At 58.9% G+C, this 26815-nt stretch overlaps 3 protein-coding genes across 5 annotated transcripts; 2 read left to right on the top strand and 1 right to left on the bottom strand.

Annotated features, from left to right (window-relative positions):
• The first annotated feature begins 3530 nt into the window (after positions 1–3530).
• On the top strand, positions 3531–5681 carry CDK2AP2 (cyclin dependent kinase 2 associated protein 2). Of its 2 annotated transcripts, none has more exons than XM_070426461.1 (4): positions 3531–4203; positions 4508–4608; positions 4697–4829; positions 5488–5681. In XM_070426461.1, the coding sequence occupies exons 1-4, from the start codon at positions 4122–4124 to the stop codon at positions 5661–5663; spliced, it is 492 nt and encodes a 163-aa protein (XP_070282562.1). In that variant the 5' UTR covers positions 3531–4121; the 3' UTR covers positions 5664–5681. The 2 variants fall into 2 exon arrangements, with proteins under 2 accessions (XP_070282562.1, XP_070282563.1); XM_070426462.1 differs by having other exon boundaries at positions 3533–4203; positions 5165–5681.
• A 1138-nt stretch (positions 5682–6819) lies between these two features.
• Positions 6820–20016, top strand: PITPNM1 (phosphatidylinositol transfer protein membrane associated 1). The gene is made up of 24 exons (XM_070427653.1): positions 6820–7003; positions 7886–8004; positions 9408–9622; positions 9708–9829; positions 10043–10267; positions 11660–11986; positions 12063–12158; positions 12251–12358; positions 13038–13099; positions 13189–13439; positions 13756–13945; positions 14033–14140; positions 14386–14543; positions 14622–14830; positions 15291–15461; positions 16015–16179; positions 16344–16492; positions 16608–16718; positions 17075–17191; positions 17435–17583; positions 17669–17818; positions 17896–18079; positions 18391–18519; positions 19502–20016. Exons 2-24 carry the CDS (start codon positions 7927–7929, stop codon positions 19766–19768), a joined length of 3741 nt encoding a protein of 1246 aa, XP_070283754.1. The 5' UTR covers positions 6820–7003; positions 7886–7926; the 3' UTR covers positions 19769–20016.
• A 596-nt stretch (positions 20017–20612) lies between these two features.
• On the bottom strand, positions 20613–26597 carry AIP (aryl hydrocarbon receptor interacting protein). 2 transcript variants are annotated; one of them, XM_070427654.1, is made up of 6 exons: positions 26419–26597; positions 23805–23984; positions 22042–22230; positions 21461–21637; positions 21220–21361; positions 20613–20918 (listed from the first exon to the last, which is right to left on the bottom strand). In XM_070427654.1, exons 1-6 carry the CDS (start codon positions 26515–26517, stop codon positions 20713–20715), a joined length of 993 nt encoding a protein of 330 aa, XP_070283755.1. In that variant the 5' UTR covers positions 26518–26597; the 3' UTR covers positions 20613–20712. The 2 variants fall into 2 exon arrangements, with proteins under 2 accessions (XP_070283755.1, XP_070283756.1); XM_070427655.1 differs by lacking the exon at positions 22042–22230.
• Between the last annotated feature and the right edge of the window lie 218 nt (positions 26598–26815).

Here is a 26815-nt window from a genome sequence, read left to right as displayed (position 1 = left end):
AATCCCCAATTAGGCGATCTCTCCTGCCAGCCAGTCTGGCGGGCCTTGGGGGGAGGACTTGCCGCAGGCCATCGGCTTCCCTGGGAGCCATGGCCCGTCCTCCTTCTGATGCCCTCCACCAGTTGGCACACACGGCGTTGCTTCCTGAGATGTCTGTCCTTTCGCAGGGGTTGGAGGGTACATGCGAGGGAAGACTGGAACCCCCTCAGGGTTAGCCTCCCACCTCCCGGTGGACCCCAGCCTGGTAGGCTCTGTGGTTGGTGGGTTGAGGGAGTTGCTGGGATGGATTTAATTATCTGCAGTGTATATGCTGGCACCAGAAGTGTCCACAGCCCCACCAGTTCTCACACAGGCCCTCTCACCACACAAGGTTGTGAGCCCAGAAGGTCTCAACTACTTAAGTCTACTTTAAATAGTGTGAGTATAACATGCATTCCGGGAGGCGTATAAATCTGAGGACAGCACAATGAAAGTTTACCTGTGTATGCACCCAGGTAACCATCATTCTATCAGAACTTATTTTAGAACAGTCCTCGGTTTACAGAATTATTCCGAGGACAGTCCAGTGAGTTCCCATATACCCCAAACCCAGCTTCTCCTATGTGTTAGGCCAGGTTCTCCAGAGAAACAGAACCAATAGGAGGTGTGTGTGTATGTGTATGTGTATGTGGAAGATACTTATTATAAGTAATTGGCTCAGGTTATTATGAGGGCTGAGCAGTCCCCAAGCCTGCAGTCAGCACGCTGGAGGCCCAGGGCAGCCTGTGGTGCGGTTCCAGCCCACGCCCAGAGGCCTGAGACCCAGGAAGGGTGACGGCATGGGCTCCAAACTGAGGTCCGGAGAACACGGGCGTCCCAGCTCCGCAGGCAGACCGGTGAAGTTCCCTCTCGCTCCGCCTTTCTGTTCTATGTAGGTCCTCAGCTGATTGGATGAGGCTCACCACACTGGGAAGGGCAACCTGCTTGGCTTAGTCCACTGATTCAACAGGTGTTCATCTCACTCACAGACCCCCCCCCCCCCCAGAATCACGGTTGACCACAGGCCTGGGAACCCCAGGATCCTGTCAAGTTGACACATAAAATTAACCACCACACCATTATTCACATTGTACATTACAAGGGCACATTTGTCACAGTTGATGAACGTATACTGATACATTACTATTGACTGAGCCCACATTTTATGCATATTTCACCCGTTTTTTTCCGGATGGCCTTTTTCCGGTTCCACAGCATCCAGGACCACGTTACATTAGACACCATGTCTCCTTAGGCCCCTCTTGGTTGATGCTTCCTCAGACTTTGTTTTTTACATTTTATGATCTTGACAGTGTTGAGGAGGACTGGTCAGGTACTTTATGTATTTTATATAATGTCTCTGAACTGAAATTTGTCTGTTTCCTTCATGGTTCGTCGTAGTTATGGGTTTGGGGGAGGAAGAGCACAGAGACAAGGTGCCGCTCTCATCTTTCATACCAACGGTGCGTACTACCAACATGACGTCACTATTGATGTTGACCTTGATCAGCTGGCTAGAGGCAGTGTTTATCAGATTTCTATAGTATAGAATTACTCTTTTTTTTTCTCTCTTTGCATACTATATTCTTTGGAAGGAAATCACCATGCATAGCCCACGTTTAAGAGCAGAGTATCCACATAAATTATTTGGAATTGGGATTCTTCTGTATGCAAGATTGGTCTCTTCTCCCCCACTTATTCATTTATTTGCTTATTCAGTCAATCATGTGTTTGCATCCATATGGACTCATAGGTATTTATTCTGTACTTTAAGTTATAATCCAATACTATTTCATTTATTCTGTTGTTCAAACGGTCCCAGTTTGGGCCACTGGAAGCTCTTTCAGTGTGCTCCTGTCTCCCTTTCACATACCCCAATCATTGTAGGTTTGTTTTTTTCTCTCTACTGATTTATTGTTTTTCCTTTGATATTTTTAATTGAATTTATTGAGATGACATTGGTCAATAAAATTATGTAGGCTTCAGGTGACAATTCTATAATATACCATCTGCATTGTGTGTTCGCCACCCCAAGATAACTCTCCTTTGGGGTTTTGTTTTTGTTTTCAGCATTTTATTACTTTCTGCACTACAAAATGCCCTGGGATCAGGCTGTATATTTCCTGCCCTAGTCCTTGAATCAGCCATTTCTGCAAGGAACTCTGGTTCATTTTATTGGAGAATGGTGCTAGAAACCAAGAGCTGGATACTAGATTGCTTCTAGGCCCTCTCAGCTGATACAGTGAGAGGAGGTATGTGTATACAGTAACCTGTGTATATATATACATTTATAAATGTTGCTACATGTCACCAACTGTATCTATATTAAGCTAAACACGATGCTCCCTGTCCCAGCCTCCACACTGTCTTACTGCACTGTGTGCCTTTGCCTGTGTCTTCCTTGAAAACAGGAGCTCCTTGAGGACAGAGGCCGTGGCCATTCATTTCCATGTCAATATCTAGCAAAGGCTTGGGAGATAGGACAGAGTCAGAAAATGTTGGATGCCCTAGTTGGTTTGGCTCAGTGGATAGAGCATCAGCCTGGGGACTGAAGGGTCCCGGGTTCAATTCCAGGTCAGGGGCACATGCCTGGGTTGTGGGCTCGATCCCCAGTAGGGGATATGCAGCAGGTAGCCAATCAATAAGTCTTTCTCATCATTGATGTTTCTATCTCTCTCCCTCTCCCTCTCTGAAATAAAAGTATTTTTTAAAAAGAAAAACAGTATCTATTGTGGTACTTTACCATTGACAAATAATTATTTAAAAAAAAAACCCACAAAGAAAACGTTTGTTGGGTGAGTGACTGAATGTCCTGGGGATGAGAAAAACTATAGACTTGGAGGCATGGAGGGCACACAAAGACAGTTTTCAGGGAGAAGTAGCCTGGGAGGAAGGGTTAGTGTTTGGAGAGAGTGTAAGATCTAGGGTAGCGAGGAATGAGATTTGAGGGGAAGGTTCTGGGTGGAAAAAATGGAAGGATTTGGAGGCCCTGGAGTGGGACAGAAAAGAGAAGAAAACAATAAACACTTTATAAATAATTATTTAATCCACACGACAACCCTGTGAGATAGTGATTAGCGTCTCCACGTTGATAGACGGAGAAACGGAGGCATATGGAGGTAAGCAACTTGCCCAAGAGAAAACCGCTCGAGGGGGTGATGTGCGATTCGCACTGTCATCCTGACTCCAGCCCATCCTCTCTTTGGATACGGGGCCTGGCCTGCAGTCAGCCCTGAACAAAGGTCAGCTGTTCCTACTATTGTCATTACGTGGGGGGCCTTGAGGAGCAGGCTGAAGGGTCTGAGTCGCCCTTGGATCCACCACTAGCCTAGACCCGAGAACAAGGCAATTCGGTGGAATAGGTGTGCCGGTGGTGTGGGTGAGGGACCCGTTTCCATAGAAACAAACGAATGCTTTCGGAGGGCGCGTGCGCAGATCGGGAACAGGTTGTTGAACCGGCGAAAGGTGACGTAAAAGCGCACGGGGTGAGACGCAGGGCTCGGAACGTCAAAGCCCTGCGTCCTCCGGCGTCCCGGGCGGAGGGAAGGCGCGCTCCTTGGCGGCGGTAACAGCAGCCCACATGGACCGAGGCTACAGCAACCCCAGCTGAACCCAGGCCGGCGGCGCGGAGCGGACGTGCGAAGCAACGCGAGTGAGGCGCGGGGGCCGTGCCCGCACCTTTGAAGACCCCTCAGGGGGAACCGCCGGCGGCTGGACTCCCGTCCCGGCTCCGAGGCCCCGCCTCTCGAGTCTTGGGACTAATCGGTTTGAGAGCGCGCGGTGCCGAGCCGCGAACTCTCCAATTGCAGAGGGCGACGGGCACCGCCCAATCCGAAGCAGACAGGTGCGAGGTCCGGAAGGCAGCGACCAATCGGCAGCGGTTGCGGCCTATTGGGGCCGGTCTCGGCCAATGAGGAGGTCCGAGTGACATCTTTGCACACCAATCGGGAGTGAGAGAGCGTTTGTGCCTGTCCGCCCTTCCGGCCAGAGCTCTATTTACTAGGGGCGTGCAGCCCGCCTGCCAATCAGAGCGCAGCTGAGTGGCCAGGCAGCCAACCCCGGAGGAGCGGCCGGCCGGCGTCCGCCGCACCCAAGAGTTGGGGATGTCCTACAAACCCATCGCCCCCGCCCCCAGCAGCACCCCGGGCTCCAGCACCCCTGGGCCCGGCACCCCAGTCCCTACAGGTGAGGATCCAGCTCCATCCTTGTTCGTCTGCCCGGGCGGTCGAGGTCTCGAAAAGAAGACGGCCCTGAGTGGAGCAGTTCTGGGCCTGTCACCTACACTCCCAGAGCCTCAGTTTGTTTGCCTGGGAAGTGGGCGTGGTCGCGTAAGGGTCTGGTGGGATGCAGGGGGAGGGGTTTGCCCCTGAAGTTGAGCATCCTGGATTGAGCATCCCTTTGGAAGGAATCGGGCCAGTCGGGGGCTTGGAACGCTTGGAAGAGAAGTCCCTGTCCCGCTCTGACCTCCTTAACTCGCACATTGTTGCAGCCGGAAGTGTCCCCTCGCCATCGGGCTCGGTGCCTGGAGCTGCTGCCCCTTTCAGACCACTGTTTAACGACTTTGGACCGCCCTCCATGGGCTATGTGCAGGTGAGTGGGGCCGAGAGCTTGCCTATGGTTGGGGGCTGGCAATCTGCCCCAGGGCCTGAGCTCACTACCCTGTTCTCTTTTGACATAGGCAATGAAGCCACCCGGCGCCCAGGGCTCCCAGAGCACCTACACGGACTTGTTGTCGGTCATAGAGGAGATGGGCAAAGAGATCCGGCCCACCTATGCCGGCAGCAAGAGCGCCATGGAGCGCCTGAAGAGAGGTGAGTGAGGCCAGGCCCCCCACCCCCATGAAGGACGGACCTCTGGAGGCCACCTGAGCCCAGCCTAGACTAGGGGCAGGGTTACCATCCATAGGTGTATTGAACTGAATTGAAAATTAGTTGGTTTCCAGGGAGGGACCAGGGAATTTGTATTTCAACAGGATACATTTGAGGATTAGCCAAATCTCATCTAGCCTTTCTTTAGATTATGGTCCTTCTAACTGAAGGGAAAGCGGGTGGGGAGGGAGGGGTCTTCTGGAGGGGGTGGGTGGGACTGGAGGGTCGCTGAGACCCTGTATGTTACTTCCCCATCCCCACTCCCACCCCCACCCCAGGCATCATCCATGCCCGGGCCCTAGTCAGAGAGTGCCTGGCAGAGACAGAGCGGAACGCCCGCACGTAACAGGAAGCACCTCCGCCTCGAGTCTGGACCTTTCCTGGCCACTGCAGGGCACCTGCTTCTCCCTGGCCTTCACCCCGAGTTGCACTTCCTGTCCTGTGTCCCTTGGTGGGTACTCTCCAGGAACCAGGGGGTGGCTCTCACTCGTTGGCAGCACTAACTTGGAACCCCTGGAATACTTAGCAGCGAGGTCACTGTGAGTCCCACTCATGAGCTGCCGTCAGTGTTGATGCAACTGGAGTTTTCTTCTTCCTGTAGCCCCCACGACTCAGCACTTACCCAGGACTCTTCACCACTTTGTCCCAGACCCCTTCTCCCCCAGCAGGCCTTCAGAAGGCCTGTCACCTCCCTGCCTTGTCTCCTGGGCCATAGCCTCTCTTTTCTCAGTGTGTCTTTTGCTAAACATGCCCTTTTTTTGTATAAATAAAAGATAATTTGGAGTTGTTCTCTCAGCTCTTAGCCTTTCTGAGTCTGGTACTTCTGCTAAGCCTGGTGGCTGGGGACAAAGTGGGAAAGAGAAGACAGAGTGGTGCAGTGGGTGGGAGAGAGGCCAACGCAGCCTGGCCCTGCCTTGCCCCGTGCTGTCCATTAACCTTGGGAGGGACCCGGCTCCTGTCTGCCTGCCCTCCGCCTTCCCAGCTTTAAGTAGTGGAAAGAGTTGAGCTCCGGTAGCTGAGAGCCTGGCCTTGCTTCGCATGGCGCCACCAGGGGGCAGTGCAGGGCCTCGGCCTCCCCCACAGCTGGAGGGCAGTGTCACCAGCCTGGGCCTTGAGGGTTCTACCTCTGGATTAGCAGTGATGCCTGGCAAGGTGGAAATGCCAGTTCACTTACGCCACGCCTTCCTGCCTACATGCCCTAACAGCTTAAGCTGAATCAGCCCTCAGAGGCTCTGAATGCACCCCATCTCCGACTCCTCGGAGAGGGGAGAGAGCACTGCTTCCCTCCCCGAAGCACCTGCGAAGCAGAGCCACGGCAGAGGACTGGCTTCCGGCATGGGTGCTGCCATCCACTGTCCCAGGGCCTTTAGGGGACTGGGTGTGGTCCACAAGCCCAACCCACCGGTGTCTCAGCCTTTGCCCACAGTCTGGTGGCTGGTTGGCCAGACTTGTGGACCCGGAAGGTATAGATAGATGGGGCCACTTTGAGGGGCTAGTCCTCCGAATGACTAAAAGCCTCTGCCTGCGTGTGTGGCTGAATGACCCTAGAGACCCGGAGCGCTGGGATCCCACCCCCTAAGTAGAGGCAAGCCAGAGAGCAGACTCTGGGGAGGGGGTGCATTTCCCCTGGGTCTCAGGTGTGAGGGTAGGGAGAACGCGGAGAGATAGGACCCTGCCGTAATTCCTGAGCGCACGGGAGGCCGGGCCAGGGTGGGAATAGAAAGCAAGAGTGTTTGGGGGATTCCAAAAGGCACATAAGGCGTGAAAAGCACCAGCATTTGGAGAACTGCTTCCCTCCCTGCCGTGGGGAAGGAAGGAAGGGGCCGCCTCCTCCGCCGCAGGCGGGGCTGCCGGGACCCCGCAGGGGTGGGGAGGGCCCGCCAGGCCCAGGAAGGGGGCGGGGCGGCCGCAGTGACGCGGCGGGTGGCGGGGAGGAACGGCTGGGACGCCGGAGGGCGGACGAGGAGAAAGGTCGGGGCCATGGGCCGGCGCTGCGCCTCCCGAGGGTCCGGCCACTGCTGGAACCCGAGACCGGGGCTGGGGACGCTCAGGGCTCAGACCCACAGCCCGTTCGTCCCCGCCCGTGCCCGGTGAGGGGCGCCCGCCCTCAACTGGAGGTGAGCCGGGACGGGCCAAGAGCACGGCGGGGGACGGGGACGCGGGGAGCAGAGGGAAGTGGGGGCCATGGGGCCTCTTGCCTGCGCGCTGGGTGCCAAGGGGTGGGGTAGGCGGGGTGCCTGCAACGGAACCGGGGCGCGGGTGAGTGGAGCGGGTGTCTCAGGACCGGAGCCCGTGGGATACCAGGTGGAGCCTCTTGCCTCAGCCCGAAGAGGAGCCAACCCTTGGGCAGGATGCTGGGGAGGGGGAAGTCGAGGACGGGGCTGCCGGCCATGGTGGGGAAGGCAAGACTGGGGGGCGAAGGGGTGAGTTGTCTGGTCCTGGAAGGCAGCTTCGGGTGTGGGGCGTGGGGAACACTGGCAGATGCCAAGAGGAGGGGCGCACGGGGCCGCTCGGTGGAGAGACACCCCAGGGGACAAGGTTTTAAATGGACGAAGGGAGTGGGGAACACGAGACCTCACCGACCCCAGGAAAGGGATGCAGGAGACGGCCCGAGGGACCGCCTGTGGAAGGCCCGCCGGGGAGGAGGGGCGCGGGGGCTCCAGTGGGCGGGTCCCCGAGGGATGCTGTTCCGAGGGGACTTAGAACGCGGCGGGAAAGGCGAGGGTGGCCAGCCCCGCGCTGCTCCGGGGGGCGCGCGCGTCAGCTCGCGGTTGCCATGGCGACGGGCTGGCGGGGGGGCGGGGGCTACGCCGAAAAGAGGTCAGCGCTCAGCCTCGCTGCGGCTCCCGGCTCCCCGCGGCAGCGCTGGGTTCGCTTCTGCCGCCCGGGTGGTGGGCCCGGGCATGGGGTCCTGCGGCCCGAACCCCTCGGCCTGCGCGCAGGGCTCGGGACTGCGCGCCGACGCCCCGCACTGACTGCCGCGCCGTGCCCTGCGCCAGGCGGAGCGGAGGCCGCGCGCATCCTGCTGAGCGCTTCCAGGATGCTCATCAAGGAGTACCACATTCTGCTGCCCATGAGCCTGGACGAGTACCAGGTGGCCCAGCTCTACATGATCCTGGTGAGAGCGATGGGAAGCGGGAAGCCAAGGGGGCCCTACTTCATGCAGGAGCAGGCAGGCCGCACCTGGGACGGGGGGCTGGGGCGCAGCCCCACCAGTCCTGCTCCGGGCCTGCAAAGGGCTGAGGCCAGAGGAGGAGAGAGAGGTCCCCCTTCAGCTGCACGGGGAGATCGTAAGGGCTGTGGGGGGAAAGGCAGAAGGGCCTAGCGTGGCTCCCCATCCCCCCAGTGCCCGGGCCATGTATGATCTCCTTCAATCCTCCTTAGAATCTGTAATCCTGTAGGGGTAGGGAGTACATGGGGAGGCAAGAGTGAGAGGCAGGGAGTGGGAGGGGGTCCCCAGAGTCCACAGAATCCTGGCAAAGCCCAGGTCAGGGAGAGGGGTGAGGATGGGATGGGATGAGGCACCAAAACTGAAACACAGGGGCAGGCGAGAACCCCGGAGGATAAGCGAGGGAGGTCTGGGCTAAGAGGAAGGGAGTAGGGGCCTGGCTTGGGCTGTGAGAAAAATGGGCCAGGCAGGCTCGCAGAGAGGGGAGAGGGTTGGTCCAGGCCCTCAGGGAGGCCTGTTCCAGACGTGTTTCAGGATCAGTCTTCAGGGGCAAGAGGGCCAGGATCCAGCCTCGGGGTGGCGTGGGCCAAGTTTGGGCTCCAGAGCTATAAAAGGGCAGGATCTGAGTGCTCTCCAACGAGGAGGGGTGTGGCAGGAGCTGGTTGTGGGGTCCACAGAGGGTGGGGACCAGGGTCAGGTCCTCAGAGTGGTAGGGCTCCTTTTACCCTCCTCCGTTCTTCAGCCCACCCACCCCGGCCTCCTTGCTGCCCCTGGAGCACATGCACCGTGCTCCCGCCTCAGGAGCCTGCGCTGGCTCCCCTCTGCCTTGCACACTTCCTCCCACCCCACGTCCACTCTGCGCCTCCCACCCCTCCTTGAAGTCATGTTCAAATGTTTCTCCCAAGGCCTTCTCTGCCCATCTATGGAAAAAGCAACCTTATCTCAACCCCCCTTACCCTAATCTATGCTCTCTTTTCCCCATAGCACTTTATCTCCAACATACCATATAATTTGCTTTTTCTGTGTCTGTCTGCCTCCATTAGAACGTAAGTTCCACGAGGGCAGGGGTCTTTATTCTGTTCAACATATCCTGACTAATATAACCCTAAACAAGGCCTGGCCTGAAGCAGACACTCAATAGATACCTGAATGACTGAATGAGCGCTGGGTTGCAGAACCCGTGGGGGACTGGACAGCAGCTGTGATCCTGACCCCAGGAGCAGCAGGGGCCAGGGTAGGGTCACAGGACGTTGGAAAGGCTAGGACTAGCACCCCAGGGGCCCAGGGAAAGCTGGGGTCCCAGGAGCTGAGCTGGAGCTGAACTCCACGTTCTGCTCTGTCCTGGACTGCAGAAAAAGAGCCGGGAGGAGTCAAGTGGTGAGGGCAGTGGCGTGGAGATCCTGGCCAACAGGCCCTACACAGATGGGCCCGGTGGCAGTGGGCAGTACACACACAAGGTGTACCACGTGGGCTCCCACATCCCAGGCTGGTTCCGGGCGCTGCTGCCCAAGGCCGCCCTGCAGGTGGAGGAAGAATCCTGGAACGCTTATCCCTACACCCGGACCCGGTGAGTGGGCGGGACAGGCCTGGGGCCACAAGGGGAAGAGCCCTGGTGGGCACAGCAGTGACCCTTGCTCCTAACCTCTGCCCAGGTACACCTGCCCCTTTGTGGAGAAATTCTCCATTGAAATAGAGACCTATTATCTGCCTGATGGGGGGCAGCAACCAAATGTCTTTAACCTGAGCGGGGCTGAGAGGAGACAGCGCATCCTGGGTGAGGCCTGAAGCCAGTGGGGGTGGTGTGTGGGGGGGCTGGGGACCCTCTCAGGCTACCTGACGCCTCGATGGGTAGCTTCTGACAATTCCCAGGCTCTCTCGGGCCGTGGCTTCCCGTCTTCAAAAGGATGTCCTCCCGATCCGGAGGCAGAGGGGGGTGGCAGGGGCTGGAGGGGGCTGGCGGTGCTCAGTGCTGCTGGCACCCCCTCAGACACCATAGACATCGTGCGGGACGCAGTGGCCCCAGGAGAGTACAAAGCAGAAGAGGACCCCCGTCTGTACCGCTCCGTGAAGACCGGCCGAGGACCGCTGGCTGATGACTGGGCACAAAAGGCGGCTCAGACGGGCCCCCTCATGTGCGCCTATAAGCTGTGCAAGGTCGAGTTCCGGTACTGGGGCATGCAGGCCAAGATTGAGCAGTTCATCCACGATGTCGGTGAGCTCCACGCTGCGGGAGGTTCCATTTACCCGGCAGGCACCAGCCCAGTGCTTGAGCCAGAATGCTCATGGGACACAGAGCGTAAAGCCATCATTCCCACTTGATGTGGTGAGCGCTGAGGCAGAGGGGAGCAGCACAGCCTGGCCAGGGTCAGGGCAGACTAGCCTTAAGGTACAGTAAGAGTCAGGAAGGCAAGAAGCTGGCGACATGGTCTCCAGGTCAAAGATTCTAAACCATTCTGTGCATCAGGTGAGACTTAGGGACCTTCAGGAGGGTCGCCAATCCCAACCAGCAACACGCTGAAGTGCAGGCTCAGACTGTGACTCTGATGTCATTCCCAGGGCTCCTCCCACCCCCAGCTCCCAGAGACCCATCCTCTGGCCATGATATCCAGGAGCCCCTGTTTCACACCACCCTAAACCCAACCCCACAGCTCCTGCAGCTCAACCCTGCCCCACCTCCCAGGTCTGAGGGTGGGCCAACCACAGTTAGAAGGAGCCCTGGCCTGGATGGGGGAGTCCAGGGGCCTGGGTTCACGTACAGGCTCTCATGGAAGCCCCATTGAGCCACTTCCCCTCTCTGCACCTGAACTTTCCCTTCTGTAAATGGGGGGAGATTGGGCCAGATGTTAAAAACTAATGTTGGTCACAACATGCAAGATCTCCTTTAACACACACAACACCCCTCAAGGTAAGGACTATTATTCCCATTTTACAGATGAGGAAATTTAGCTCAGAGAGTAATACAGGCTCCTTTTCTTACATTTGGAAAAATATCAAAGGCACAAATAAGAAAATAAAATCACTCACATATAACCACTATTAAGATTCAGATATATTCCCTTCCAGAAGTTTGTTATTATAATTCAACCATTATTGCTGTATTTCCTAGATATTGAGGTTTTAAACTTTATCCCCCTGCTTAAGATGAAAATATCCCAGATTGAGTATCATCTTTCCCTACAGCCTTCTTTAAGTGCCAACACTTCCATTAACTATTAACACCTTCATTAACTATCAACAATTTCATTAGGCTGTTAATGCCTTAATTGTTCACTCCTCTGAACAAGTCAGTGGAAAGCCAGATGAAAAAGCGAAACAAGCATTGGTTCCAGCTTCCTGTGGTGTGGGGGTGCGGCCAGTGCTCAGAGTTGGGGTGCCCAGAGGGATGGAAGAGGTAGTGGGCAAGGAAGGAGGTGGGGCAGGAGGGCAAATGTCCCAGTTTCCACTCCCATCCCCTGGGTAGCACTGGCCATGCCCTACTCTGTGGCTCTGGGGAGGTGCTGTGCCCAGGGGAGCCTTTAACCGGCCTTGAAGGCTAAGCATGTGGACGCCGTGACAGGGGATTTGGGGTGGGGAGGGCATTGTTCTGATGCCCGGGCACCTACAGGTCTTCGTCGGGTGATGCTGCGCGCCCACCGCCAGGCCTGGTGCTGGCAGGACGAGTGGACAGATCTGAGCATGGCCGACATCCGGGCACTGGAGGAGGAGACAGCCCGCATGTTGGCTCAGCGCATGGCCAAGTGCAACATGGACAGTGAGGGGCCTGAGGCCCAGCCCTCTGGGAAGCCATGCGCTGAGGCCCAGGGCGGGGCCAGCCATGCGGGTACCCCCGATGGGCCTGAGGTCCCCCTGGGCCCCGACGCCTCACCTGATGCCAGCTTCGGCAAGCAGTGGTCCTCATCTTCCCGTTCCTCCTACTCGTCCCAGCATGGAGGTGAGGCTGCAGCACAGGGACGGGAGGGAGCAACCGTCAGGCTGATGCCCAGGCTGATGCTGATGTGGTCCTGCAGGGGGCGTGTCTCCTCAGAGCTTGTCTGAGTGGCGCATGCAGAACATTGCCCGGGACTCTGAGAACAGCTCTGAAGATGAGTTCTTTGATGCCCACGGTCAGCACTGTGGGCCCTGGTGGAGGTGGGTGTGTTCCTGAGAAAGGTCTCCCACCCATGACACAAAGGTCTGCCACCCCTTGTCCCTTCAGAAGGCTTCTCGGACAGCGATGAGGTCTTCCCCAAGGAGATGACCAAGTGGAACTCCAATGACTTCATCGACGCCTTCGCCTCCCCGACAGAGGCCGAGGGGGCGCCAGGTACAGGTCCCGGATCGGGCTGCCAGCACCCCACGTGCAGTGGGGACTCGAAAGACAAGTCGGTCCTAATTTAGCGGGGCCCTAAAATGAATGTCAGTCCAGAGAGGGTGCTCATTAAATACTCAGATGGGTAGTGAGTGGATAATGGGTGGACGGAGGGATGGCTGGACTGTACTCCAGGTTCAGACGTAGCACAAAGAATGGAGCAATTCGTTTGGAGGCAGGAGGACTTCACACGGGAGCTGGGGTCTCAGCTGGGTTTTGAAGGACGGGACCCGCTCTGTCCAGCAGAACTTTCTGTGCTGATGGACAGGTTCTGGCCACTAGCACACGTGGTTATCAAGCACTTGAAATGTGACCGAGGAGCTGAAGGCTGAGTTGTATTTTAATTCACTTTGATGTAAATGGGCACAGCTGGATAGTGGCTACCATCTTGGACAGGGCAGAGTTAGAAGGAATTTTCCAAGCCAACAGGCATTGTGGGAAAAGGCATCCCTGGGGGCAGAGGAGCGGCACAGAAATGTGAAATGACTTGGGACAGTCTAGTGAGAGGTCAGAGGAAGGTGGGGACTGGGCGTGCCACTCAGGCAGACAGAAGAGCAGGAGGCTCTGAAGTGCCAGATGAAGGGACCCCCACAGGCCCCTCGGTCTCCTTCACTGGCTGTCCCTTGTCCTATAGACCCCGGAGCCGAGGCTGCCAAAGATATGAGGGACAGGGCCCGAGCACCCAGGGACTCCGAGGTAATTATGACCAGCCACCTGTGTCTCAGTGCTGCCCACCCCCTGCCAGGCCACTGTCTGACACCCCTGGTACCCGCTGTGCCCCGTAGGGCCTAGACGGAGCTGGGGAGCTGGGGCCCGAGGCATGTGCGGTCCACGCCCTCTTCCTCATCCTGCACAGCGGCAGCATCCTGGACTCCGGCCCTGGAGATGCCAACTCCAAGCAGGCGGATGTGCAGACGCTGAACCTGGCCTTTGAGGCCATCACCCGCATCCACTTCCCCGAGGCCCTGGGCCACGTGGCCCTGCGCCTGGTGCCCTGCCCACCCATCTGTGCTGCTGCCTATGCCCTTGTCTCCAAGTACTGGTCAGGGGTGGGAGGGCGGGGGGTAGACAGGGTCCCCAAGCTGCAGAGATCCACCTGGGGCTTCCAAGGACCGAGAAGACCCCATGGGGGGAGGGGGAGGAGGCCGGGAAGCCAGACACCTTGGCCAGTCAGCCTCAGAGCTGCGCCTCAGTTTCTAGTCAATGGCTTCATCCCAGAGGCCTCTGGGGTGCTGACGCCGCCCACAAAGGCCCCCCAGTGCTAGCACCTGCCAGCAGGCCAAGGGGACTCGGAGGGGGCAGTGAAGGGGCTGCAGACCCCCAGGCACCCACCACACCTCCTCTTCCTCCAGCCTGAGTCCCTACAGCCACGATGGCGACAGCCTGTCCCGCTCTCAGGACCACATTCCGCTGGCCGCCCTGCCGCTGTTGGCCACTTCATCCTCCCGATACCAGAGCGCTGTGGCCACTGTCATCGCCCGAACCAACCAGGCCTATGCCGCCTTCCTGAGCTCTGCTGAGGGCGCTGGCTTCTGCGGGCAGGTCAGGAGCTGGGACGTTCCGGGGAGCTTGCTGGGGGGTCCCGCCATCGCCGGTCAGGCCCCCCCTGATGGTGCCACCCTCATCCAGGTGGTGCTGATCGGAGACGCTGTAGGCGGGATCCTGGGCTTTGATGCCCTCTGTCACAGCGCCTGCGCGGGCACGGGGAGTCGGGGCAGCAGCCGCCGAGGGAGCATGGTCAGTGTGGCGCACCCTGCTCCTCAGGAGGGCAGCGTCCCTCCATCTCTCGGGCTCTGCCCCCTTAACATGACCTCTGTGCCCTGCGTCGTGTCCTCTGCTGCCTCGCTCTGTCCCCTCCAAGGCTCTGCCCGCCCACTTGCTTTGACTCCCTGCCCAGCATCCAAGCCTCTCTCCTCACTTCCAAATAAGTAGAAACCACATCGTCTCGTTCCTAAGGATTTTCGGTCCCCTGTTCCTTCTAGAACAATGAGCTGCTCTCCCCGGAAATCGGCCCAGTAAAGGACCCCCTGGCAGATGGGATGGAGGGGCTGGGCCGGAGCAGCCCAGAACCCTCGACCCTGCCCGCCCAGCGCACCCCCAGCGACGTGGCCAATCCTGAACCCGAGGGCTCCCAGAACAGGTGACCTTCCTGCCCCCTCCCCAGCAGGGCTGGTGCTGGGCTGTTGAGGCAGCAGCACTGAGCAGCCCTCCCCCACAGCCTGCAGGTGGCCCCCACAGCTGCCTCCTCCTCGGGGGAGCCCCGGCGGGCAAGCACAGCCTCCTGTCCACCCACTGCCGCCTCGGAGGCTCCTGAGGGCTCCATCAGCGCTGCCCGCCTGGACTTCAAGGTCTCCGGCTTCTTCCTCTTCGGCTCCCCGCTGGGCCTGGTGCTGGCTCTGCGGAAGACCGTGATGCCTGCCCTGGAGGGTGAGCCCTAAGGGTGGGGTGGGGGCCGCACCCCGTCCTTCGTCTGCCCCTCCCCCGGCTCCTCCACATCCGTCTCACCTGAGATGCTGGCGTTACTGCCACCCCGCACTGCACCAATGAGATATCCTGGCTAGAGAAGGGGAACCTGTGGCCCAGAAAGAAGGGGCTTGCCCAGGCCAAGTTTCCCACAGTGCACTGGGAGGAACTCACGCCCGCAGATGCCCGGGGTGGGAGAAGAGGTCCAACCACTTCATCCTGAACCACCTCAGCAAAGCGAAGGCTCTGGCATATTCTTAGCCAAGAGACCGTCTCACCAAGCAGGACCCTGGTGACCTCCCAGGGAGTGTAGTTTGGGAAGAGCTGGCTCAGGGTCACACAGCATGTCAGGGTGCTGCTGCCCACCCCCCTACCTCCCAGAATGCCCAGGTGAACTCCTCCCACTCTGTCTCCTGGATTCCAGTGGCCCAGATGCGCCCAGCCTGTGAGCAGATCTACAACCTCTTCCACGCGGCTGACCCCTGCGCCTGCCGTCTTGAGCCCCTGCTGGCCCCCAAGTTCCAGGCCATCGCCCCACTGGCCATACCCCGCTACCAGAAGTTCCCCCTGGGAGATGGCACGTCCCTTCTGCTGGGTATGCCCCCCTCCAAGATAAAGGGGAGTAAGAGGATGGCCCCAATAGGGATGCGGATGGCCCCCATCACCCTAGGAGACATGAGGTAGTTCCCACGTCACTGGCAACCTCTCACGAGCCCTACCTCAGCCCCTGGGGAAGTCTGCAGACCCTCTGACATTCTGTGCCCGTGGGTGGTGACTGGACTAGAGGAGGGGAGTGACACTGGCATGCCCGTGTGAGAGCAGCCACCAGTGGATGGGGAGGGCCTGCGGTGTGTGTAGGGGTGCTGTGTGCCCATAGGCTCTCACATGTACATGGATGCATTTGGCCCCATGAGACAAGTGGGCCTGCATTGGGATGGTGGTGACAGGCATTCCGGCAAGAATGCAGCAGGCTGTGGGGTGAGCTGAGAGGAGAGAATGCCCGCAAGCAGATGTGGAGCGGTTCAGCCTCAGCCATGACCTGGCCAGGAGGGCTGGCAGGAAAGATGGTGGAGGTGTGGGCGCTGAGGTGTGGGCGCTGAGCTGTCCTGGAGCCCCGCCTGCTGCTGAGGGTGCCCCTCCTCCCCCAGCTGACGCTCTGCAGACCCACTCGGGCCTCTTTCTGGAGGAGCTGGAGATGTTGGTGCCCTCAACGCCCACCTCTACCAGCGGTGCCTTCTGGAAGGGCAGTGAGTTAGGCACCGAGCCACAGGCCCAGCCGGCGGCCCCCAGCACCACCAGTGAGGTGGTTAAGAGTAAGTCAGCCAGCCAGATGCCCGTGCCCCCAGCATCCGGTCTGCCCCCTCCCCTCCAGCACCCAGGCTTGGAGGAAAGCAGGGAGGGAAGAGCACCCAGAGGCCAGGCAGGTGGGCACAGGGTGGGAGGCCACCTTGACTCACTGCCCGCCGTGGCTGTGCAGTCCTGGAGCGATGGTGGGGGACCAAGCGGATTGACTACTCACTCTACTGCCCCGAGGCGCTCACGGCCTTCCCCACCGTCACGCTGCCCCACCTCTTCCACGCCAGCTACTGGGAGTCCGCAGACGTGGTAGCCTTCATCCTGCGCCAGGTGGGCCCGGGGATATGGACTGGGGGATGGGAACCAGACAAGAATGGGGGGCTGCGGGCTGGGAGAGGGGCAGCCCCCGAACCCCGTTCAGGTGACCCAGCCTGGTCCTGTGCAGGTGATCGAGAAGGAGCAGCCACAGCTGGCCGAGTGCGAGGAGCCGTCCATCTACAGCCCGGCCTTTCCCAGGGAGAAGTGGCAGCGCAAACGCACGCAAGTCAAGATCCGAGTAGGTGCACTCGGAAGCGAGGCCCCGCCCCCTGGCCCCTGGATCCCCGCCCACGTGGCCTTCCGGTCCAGCCCGCGCCCCTAGAGGCCTGGCCCCACCTAATCATATCTTGGCCCCGCCCCGGGGAACCAGGGTCTCTTCCCCTTCCCCCTGCAAGTTAGGTCTCTGATGGGCACTTACCCGCCCAGGTCATCCTCTGCACCTGATCATGTCACAGTCCACTCACACAGGCACTCCTGACCTCCGGGCCTCCTCCCAGCCCCTGCCCCTGCCTCCCTGTCTGGGTGCCTGTCTCTCTCTGCTTCCTCTGCATCCCCAACATCTGGCTGCCGGCTCATGTCCTCTCCTCCCAACAGAACGTCACTTCCAACCACCGGGCGAACGACACAGTGGTGTGCGAGGGCCGCCCCCAGGTGCTGAACGGGCGCTTCATGTACGGGCCCTTGGATGTGGTCACGCTCACTGGGGAGAAGGTCAGGACACAGTGGCCTTGGGCCCGCCCCCACCAGCTGACCACACCCCCACGTGGGTGCTCCCGTCCCGCCTCCTGTGTCTTTATTGTCACACACACACACACACACACACACACACACACACACACACGGCTCCCCGAGGCCCCATCCACCCCTAATGACAAGCCCACCTCTGCCCTCCTCCAAAGTCATGTGGCGCCCAGGGTCTCCCCGCCATGGATGCTCACCCCCTCTCACCGCCAGGTGGACGTCTACGTCATGACACAGCCACTGTCCGGCAAGTGGATCCACTTTGGCACGGAGGTCACCAACAGCTCTGGCCGCCTCACTTTCCCGGTGCCCCCTGAGCGTGCGCTGGGCATTGGCGTCTACCCAGTTCGAATGATGGTCAGGTGAGCGCGGGGCAGGCCACTCCTCTGCAGGGTGGGACTCTGCTGCCCCTCGCCGCCACCTGCTCACCCCACCTGTGGACCACAGGGGCGACCACACCTATGCCGAGTGCTGCCTGACAGTGGTGGCCCGCGGCACCGAGGCCGTGGTCTTCAGCATAGACGGCTCCTTCACTGCCAGTGTCTCCATCATGGGCAGTGACCCCAAGGTGCGCGCCGGCGCTGTGGATGTGGTCAGGTAGGAGCGCCCCCGACTCGCCCTGGAGACCGACCCCCACGCTGGCACCTGGAGCTCACTGCCACCCCACCCCGCAGGCACTGGCAGGACGCGGGCTACCTGATTGTGTACGTGACAGGCCGGCCTGATATGCAGAAGCACCGTGTGGTGGCCTGGCTGTCACAGCACAACTTCCCCCACGGCGTCGTCTCCTTCTGCGATGGCCTCACCCATGACCCGCTGCGCCAGAAAGCGATGTTTCTGCAGAGCCTGGTGCAGGAGGTGCGGCGATGGGAAGGGACCCGCCTCTGCCCTCAGCCCATGTCCTCTGCCCTCAGCCCATCTCCTCTGCCCTCAGCTCATCTCTGGGACCTTAACTGTCCTATGGTCCTGCCCTCTCGTGTTCCAAGGGGCCCCTAACCTTAGAGCCAACTAGGGTGCCTCCCTGGGTGCCTGGTGACGTAGGACTCTATGCCCCACCTCTATCCAACTAGCTTGGCTCCCTAAAATATCTGACCCAGGAAGCCCACCAGACCCCACCCCCAGCCTCATGCCCTGTCCCAGGGGTGGCTGACTGGCCTCACCCGCCGCAGGTGGAACTGAACATCGTGGCTGGCTATGGATCCCCCAAAGATGTGGCCGTATACGCGGCACTGGGCCTGCCCCCCAGCCAGACCTACATCGTGGGCCGCGCTGTGCGGAAGCTGCAAGCACAGTGCCAGGTGAGGGCCAAGTGAGGGTGGGGATTGGGAGCCTGGGTTTCCGGTCATAGGTCCACTGGTGCTAAGGGCCTGAGGGTGGCTATGGGGAGGGTGGCTGGCCTCAGGGGACCTGGCTCCTCCTAGGACAGGGGTGGTGAGCAACTTGGAGCTGCGGGGCAGACCAGTATTGGGAACTCGGGCTGGAGTGCTGGCTCCATGTCGCACAGCCCTGGGCATGGGCCTGGACCTTTCTCTCTTTTTTGTCACTTTATTTATTTATTACATAATTCTTTATTGTTGAAAATATTACATATGTCCACTAACTCCCTCCAGCCCACCCCTGCCCCCCACCCCAGGCCTTCACCACCCTACTGTCTGTGTCCATGGGTTATGCATATATGCATACAAGGTCTTTGGTTGATTACCTCCCACCCACCCACCCACCCTCCCCCGCCTTCCCTCAGATGCCCCACTCTGTTCCATGCTTCCATGTCTCTGGATCCACTCCGCTCATCAGTTTACTTTGTTACTTAGATTCCATATATGAGTGAGATCATGTGATACTTGTCTTTCTCTGACTTATTTCACTTAACATGATACTCTCCAGCCTGGACCTTTCTAAGCCCCAATTCCTGTCTGTAAAATGGAAATGATAAAATGGCCCTGACCTTGACAGCTATCATGAAGATCGTGTGATTTACTGCACATCAACATGCACAGGGCTGGGCACAAAAAACGTGCTTGCTAAATGTCAGCTGCTATTATTCACCCCCCACAAAGAATCGCCCTTTATAGATGAGGAAGCTGAGTCTAGAGAGGGGCAGAGCTGGGATGAAGGCCAGGTGCCTGCTCCCAGCCTGCGGTTCCTATCTGCTGAGAGAAGACTCGGGTCAGGCTCTGCCGGGCCTAGAATGCAGCCGGCACAGACCAGGAGCCTGGAGAGGACGGAGGGCGGTGTGGGGCCTGAGACCACCCCCCTCACCCTGCCCACCTCTGCCCACAGTTCCTGTCGGACGGCTACGTGGCCCACCTGGGCCAACTGGAGGCCGGCTCCCACCCGCACGCCCCCACGGGACCCTCGAGGGCCACCCTGGCCAAGAGCAGCTACGGCGGGGCCGCCCCTGTGGACTTCCTCCGCAAACAGAGCCAGCTGCTCCGCTCCAGGGGTCCCAGCCAGGCCGAGCGCGAGGGCCCAGGGACACCACCCACCACCCTGACCCGGGGCAAGGGCCGAAGCATCAGCCTCAAGTTGGACTGCGGTGAGGCCTAAACTGTGGCTGGACCTGGGTTATTTATTCACATTCAGGGGCCCAACTGACCAGGTGTGGGAGGCTGGGGGCGCAGACCGCTGGCCCTGGCCTCCCACCTCCACAGCCCGCATCTCTGCCTGCCCCTCAGTGTTACTTCCCTTTCGTGTGGGAGGACCCAGACCACGGGCCGAGGGAGGGAGGGAGCGGCAAGACCCAGAGGCTTTTCAGTGTGCAAACCCATGACAATAAACACCACCTACATCCCACCCGATGGCCCACTTGCTGGTCTCAGGGGAGCCAAGCCCACAATTTCCAGTTCGATGGGGACACTGCTGGGCAGAGGGGCCAGGATGAATCCAGAACCACACAGCAGTCAGAGACAGGGCCCTTCCTGGGCCCCGAAGGCCTCACAGAAGGCTCTGTCTTCAGCTCTACCCAAACAAGGCCTTTTCTAGTCACCCCACCTGGCCCTCCCCACCTGGGCCAGCCCTTCGGTTCATAGGGCCACTGTCCAGACTTGGCTTCTCACCGAAACCCCTGCCTCCAGAAGCTGCGACCAGGGGACCATTGGCTCAGAGGCCGGAGGGGCAGGGAGACCATCTCACTCAAGCACAAACTGTCTCCCCCTGAAGACTGAAGGCACCGGGCACCCCAGCTCTGGCAGCAAGAAATGCTTCCTTTGTGGCAGATCTAAGATCACCCTCTTTTCTGTCAGGACACTGAGGCCCAGAGAGATCTCAGAGCTGGTGAATCGGGTGCTGGGATTAGAACCCTGATTCTTTGTCCCCCAATACCATCCAAGTACCAGAAAATGTGGGGCGATGGCTCCCCCCTCTCCCAGTGAGTGAGCGCAGCAGGCCCAGAGAGAGATAAATAAGGCTTTTATGTACAGAGAAGCATGATATCGTGGGGCAGGTGGGCTGGCAGTGGCAACAGTGAGCTGGGCAGGGCGAGCAGGGCCCTGTCAGTGGGAGAAGATACCCCGGAAGCGGGCCTTGTCCTCTTCGTCCTTCTGCCGGATCCGTGCCTCCAGGGCCCGAAGCTCCTTGCTCACAATGGGTGCCAGGGCGGGGTCCAGCTCCAGCACCTTGGCAAAGTCAGCCTGGGCCTCCTGGGCATTCCACACAGCGGCGTGCGCCTTGCCCCGCTTGAAGTAGGCCTTAACGTTGTCTGCGGGGGGTGGCAGCAGGCAGCAGGCATGCAAGGCATGAGAGGGACCAGCTAGCTGCCCAGGATGCCTTCTGCACCATGGGGCCCATCATGGGACAGCCTCCCATACCCCACTCATCCTCATTGGCACAATGAGGCCCACGGCCCTGCCTGGTGGGGGACAGCTGACGGAGTCGGGGAGTTCAGGATGGGAGTGATGGCAAAGGCTCAGTCTTTGCACCCCAGTGCCCAGTGGTGCTAGGGAGGAGGAGGCCGCTCGTCTGACCCTGGCCCACCCGGCAGCCCAGTGCCCACTGCTCACCATCATACTTGTTGAGGATGGAGGAGCAGTGGTCCAGCACTTCATAGTACTCTTGGGCCACCAGCTTGCACTGACAGTAGTTGAGCAGCAGCGGTGTGATCTGCTGATCCAGCTCGATCCAGTCCGGGGACCCAGGCTGTTCCTGGGGGCGTGGGGGCAGGGAGAGGGACACGGATGCTGAGACCTGGGCCCCGGCTCCACCTCAGACCTCCACCCACCTGCCGCAGCCTCAGGGCAGCACCTTCATCTGCAGGTTCTTGAGGCAGGCGATGGCGTCGTAGTACTTGGCAGCGGCCTCCTTCACGTGACCCTCGCGGTACAAGCGGTTGCCCTCCTGGTGGATGACCGGCACCGCCTTTGCCTTCTCCTCATCCGTCATTGCCCACGGGTCCTGCTGGTATGTGCCAGGGCCCTCCACCTGCCGGAGTGTGGGCCAAGTCAAGGGGAGCCCCAGGGCACCACAGCTGCTCGGCCTCCAGACAATGGATACCAAGACCACAATCGCTAGTTCCTTCACTGACCACCCAACAGGCATTTATGTAGCATCTCCTATGTGCCCAGCGCTGTGCCAGCTTCTAGAGACAGAACAGTGAATGAGATGGTGAAGATCCCTGCCCTCACAGAGACTGAAGGGGAAGGAGGGGCCCGAGAGGGAGCCCCATGGGGACAGCCAGGGGTCCACACGGTGTTCTGGTACCTGCCCTGCCTTAACCCCAGCCTATCCACGGAGCCTACGAGCCCTGGGCGGGCAGGCAGGGCCGGAGCCCACTCCGAGGCTGGGCAGTGGCAGTTCGTGGCGCCTGAGCCTTGGTGGCCGCTCACCTTAAGCATCTCGATGTCGAAGACGAGAGGCTGGGGGTTCTGCTGCAGGGCGTCCAGGTCGGCATGGCCCAGGGAGCTGTGCTCATGCATCTGGGCGATGCCGCAGCAGTGCCGCTGGCCCTCCAGGGGGTCCCTGCCGGCCGCGATATTGCGCAAGCTCTTGGCCACCAGTGGATACAGGACCACATGCTGCAGGACGGGTGGGCAGCAGGGGCTCTGTCAGTGTGGCCCAAGGCGCCCAGCCCCCTGCCCATCACCACCTGAGAAAGGACACTGAGGCCCAGGGAGGGGCCACAACTGGTTCAGCCACACTCTGCTAAAACCCAGGTGGGCTTTCCCCTCGGGACTCCGGCCTCCCAGCCCCCTCTCTCCCAGTGAAGCCCCAGTTCCTTCTACCCGCTCTGGGCACCAAACCAAGCCGATCACTTACCCCCACTGTCAACCGGTCTCCCTTGTCCGTATAGGCCCAGAGGAATTCTTACCTCTTCCTCCTCCTGGGAGTCCATTATTGGGGTCCCTTTGCTTTTTCTCCTGCCCTCCCCCTCCCCCATTCAGAGCCTATCTCAGAGCTGAGTTCAGGGCAGCAACTTCACAACCCACAGGGGAGACCCTTAGCCGTAGGGCACCCAGTTTTCACCTTTCACTAGGAACAGCTGCTGGGATGGTGGGAATAAGACTATCCCACCCCGTGCCTGGCCAGAGTGGCTCAGGGGTTGAGCTTGGACCTATGAACTGGGAAGTCACAGTTTGATTCCAACTCAGGGAGCATGCCGGGGGCCTGTAAAAGGCCGCCGATCGATGATTCTCTCTCATCATTGATGTTTCTATCTGTCTCTGCCTCTCCCTCTCTTTCTGAAATCAAATCAAATATATATACTACCCCACTCCAGTCTAACCAGCTCTCCTCACCGGCCCTGCAGTCTCATCCAGCCAATAGACACTCCTGAGTCTTGGGCATGGGCTGGACCATGCTGGGCATTTTTATTTTTTTAAGAGAGAGAGAGAGGGGAAGGAGAGGGGGAGAGAGAGAAACATCGATTGTGTGCCTCCTACATGCTGCCCACCAAGAATCAAGCCCTCAAACCGGGCATGTGCCCTGACCAGGAATCAAACCAGTGTGCTAGACGACGCCCAACCAACAGGCACACCGGCCAGGGCCACGCTGGGCATTTTGAAACGGGAGGAAAACAAGCCCTACCCCTGCCCTGGAGTACCTGAGACCCAGGCAGAGGACCAGATCCTGGCCATCCAAGGCAAGTTGGGTTGGGGGACCCAAAGGAGGGGTTCAAGCCAACTACCAGTAGTCAGGGAGGGCTTCCTGGGCACCAAACCAAGCCAATCACCCCCCACTGTCAACCCATCTCCCTTGTCGGTATAGGCCCAGAGGAATGCTTACCTCTGGGAGTGGTGACCCAGGAATTTACTGTGAGGTAGGAGGGAGAATTTTGGCCACAAAGAAGATGGAAAGGAAAGGAAGAGAGGGGGTAGGGAGGGGGGACTGGCAGGGGCCAGACCCTACAGGGCCAAGGGAGCACCAGGAACCAGAGAGGCCTGAAGCAAGGAACTGAGTGGGTCCTTTGCATTTGAGAACCAGTCTCCTGGCTACGGTCTGGCTAACGGAGAGGAGAAGGCAGTGCCCTCCTGGTGTTGCAGTGCCCGGGGGGAGCTGGTGGTGACCTAGCCAGGGTAGAGGCCTGGCATGGGGAATAGGGATGGCTGGACAGACATGCAGGCACTGCAGGCAGATGTAAGACTCCAGGCACCTTGACGTCGCAGTGGAACTGGGCAATCTCCCCCTCACGCATGGTGCTCACGATGGTCTCCCACACGGGCAACTTGAACTTCTTGCCAATGATGAGTTCCATGGGCTTGCCACGCACACGGCTGTCATCCAGCACAGTGCCCTCCTCATCGCTGTGCAGAGTCCGGTAGTGGAATGTGGCCTGCAGGCCAATGAGGGATCAGGCAAGGGCATAAACCCTGACCCAGCCCCAAGAACAAAGCCGGCTCCCAGCCTGCAGATCGCATAAGGGACAGGGCTTGCCCAGGGGTCACCACCTGACCTTTAGCCACCACCCAAGTGAGGAAAGTGAGTCAAAGAGAGGGCAGTAAGGGGCTCAAGTCCCATGGCTAGTGGGTGGATGGCCTGGGATGGGAGCCCAGCAGCCTGGCTCCAGTTATTCTTCCAACAAATCGTTACGGGCACTTACTATGTACCTGAGCTCTGTGCCAGACACAGCAGAGAACAAAACAAGTCCCTGCCCCCATGCAGCTCACGTGGACTGTCTATAGGGAAGAGAAGGGCCTCAAACAAACACTGTGCTGCGTAAGGTGGAGGTAGTGCTATGGATCAGAAAACAACAGCAGCAGGTAAGGCCGGGGAGTTTGTATGGGATGGGGAAGGCAACCTTTCAGCAGAGATCTGAAGGGAGTAAGGAGAAGCAAGCCAGGTAGATGCTGGGGTAGCAAGGCGGTGTTAACTTTCTAGGCCAAAAGAATAGCAGCATAAAAGCCTCGCAGAGGGACACATATGGTAAGTTCAAGAAGCAGGAGGGTCACTGTGGCAGAAGCAGAGTGATTGCAGGGGAGGGGTGTACCATGGAGTCACGGGGTCAGCAGGGGCAGACCCCCCAGGGCCTGTAGGCTGTGTGTGGTGAGGACATTGTTTTTTACTCTGAGACGGAAGCCACTCGGTGGATCCAAGCAGAGGAGGGATGTGATGTGATGTGTGTCCTGCTGCTGCCGAGATGAGAGCAGGTCGTAAAGGGGCGAGGGCAGAATCAGGAAGGCGAGTTAGGAGGTGACTGCAATAACCCGGGGGGAGACCCTGGCGGCCTGGACCAGAGGGGTGATGGGAGAAGTGGTAAGACCTCAGGTGTATTTTGAGGTTTTGCTGTGGGATGAGAGAGAACAAGAGGAGCCATGGATGGTTTTTGGCCTGAGCAACCGGAAGGCTAGAGGTGCCCTTAACCAAGATGGGGAAGGCATGGGTGGAGCTGGTTAAGTCTGAGTTGCCAACCAGATATCCAGGTGGAAATGGTGGGTAGGGAGCTAGATATCAAGTTTAAGGGAGAGGTAAAGGCTAGAGATACACATCTGGGGGTAGTCCAGGCACGGAGCATTTGTTTTAAGAGATGAGCCTGGATGAGGTCATGTGGGGGTGAGTGCAGAGAGAAGAAGTCTGAAGACCCAACCCTCAACAGGCTGTGGTTCGAGGAGCCCACACTCTTCCCCGCGCCATGCTGTTCTCTGAGCTCCGTTTCCACATCAGTAAAATGAAGTCAACAATAGTACTTACCCCACATTGTGGAAATGAAATAAACTTGTAAAAGCATTTAGCTAGGTGCTTATAGAGTGAGCATAAACCAATGCTGATGATTGGTCATTTAATATCTCCGGTCCCTGTTCTTTCAGTGTCATTGTTCACAGATCTTTACTATCTTTACCATGTTCTCTCCTGGTGTCTGTTCCATCCAAAAGCTCCCTTGCCAGGACCTTCTTCAAGGCCACCAACTCCATGGGGACATGCAGCCACACCCACACTCCTTCTCTAATCTGGGCAAGGATCCCACTTAATATAAATCATCACTAGAGCTATGCAGTCCCCTCTGTCCTCAGAGCACTCACACAGGGCCAGACTAGGATTTGCCCTTCCCTCAATATACCTGTACTGCATGACCGCTCTGCTGGGCACAGGGACTACCCCAGGGAAGTTCCATACTTTACAGACAAGTGGCATCTGGTGAAGGTTGTTGGGGGGGGGGGGGGGGGAGAGGAGGAGGCAGGAGAGGCCTTGATGTACAGAGGAGGAAGGTAGGAGGCTCTACTCCCCAGCCTTTATCTGCCCAAACAATGCAAGGTAGACCAATCAGAAAGCTGCCAAAGAGTTCTGATCTGGCAGACCTGACCTCTGGGCCTGTTCTCTGGAACCTCAGTTTTCCCATCTGAACAATGGGTGCTGGTCTATGGTAAGTGTTTTAAGAACGCCCTTCATCTATAAAAGATCTGAAGCCTTGCAACCCAGAGGCCCCAGGGGCTCCTCCCCAGTCCAGGGTCCCTCCCAGACCCAGGTATCCAGCTCAGGTTCTTCTCCAGCGCTGGGTCCAAGAAGCAAGCACTTAGGTCAAACTCCCCCAACCTGCCAGTCCGCCTCCCGGGCCAGTACAGCCACCCAGCCAAGCCAGGGGGCGGGGCAGACGCATCCAAATTCATCCCCGACTTAAATTCAGACCAATCAGCGTCGAGTTCTGCATGTGAGCGGGAGGGAGGGTCACCGGCCGCTGTTCTGTAGGCATGCGCAACCTCTCGCCTAAGGCCTCCTCCCGCCTCGCATGCGCGCCGCCCAGAGGGGTTAAGGGGACGGGGTAAGACACGAACCTTGGTTCCATCCTTAAAGTCAGGGAGTTCTCCTCGGCCCTCCTGTATCACACGCTTTTGGATCCCGTCCTCCCGGAGTCTTGCGATGACATCCGCCATCCTCCTTACCCGCTGCTCTCTTTCGGTAACTTCCGGACTCGCTCGGCAGCTTCCGGACCTGCTTCGGCAACTGCTGGCGCTTCGGCAACTTCCGAGGTGCCGCCATTTTGGCTGAGGGCAGACGCCGAAAAGGGACTGAACGTGGAAACGGAAGGTGATTGGTTCTCTGCGTTGAGGCTGAGCGCGCAGGTCTGAGCAGGGGCGGGGCCTGAGGCTGCCCGGAGGGAGGGGCGTGAACTGAAGCTTGTCGGAAAGGCGGGGCCGGGGGCTGCGGGGCGGGGCGGGGCGAGGCGGGGTG

This window comes from Myotis yumanensis, unplaced genomic scaffold, assembly GCF_028538775.1.
Source record: "Myotis yumanensis isolate MYYU_CA2020_CCGP unplaced genomic scaffold, mMyoYum1.0.hap1 SCAF_10, whole genome shotgun sequence".
Classification (NCBI taxonomy): Eukaryota; Metazoa; Chordata; class Mammalia; order Chiroptera; family Vespertilionidae; genus Myotis; species Myotis yumanensis.
Note: the sequence above shows the minus strand (reverse complement) of the source record. Positions and strands in the feature narration are given on the sequence as shown.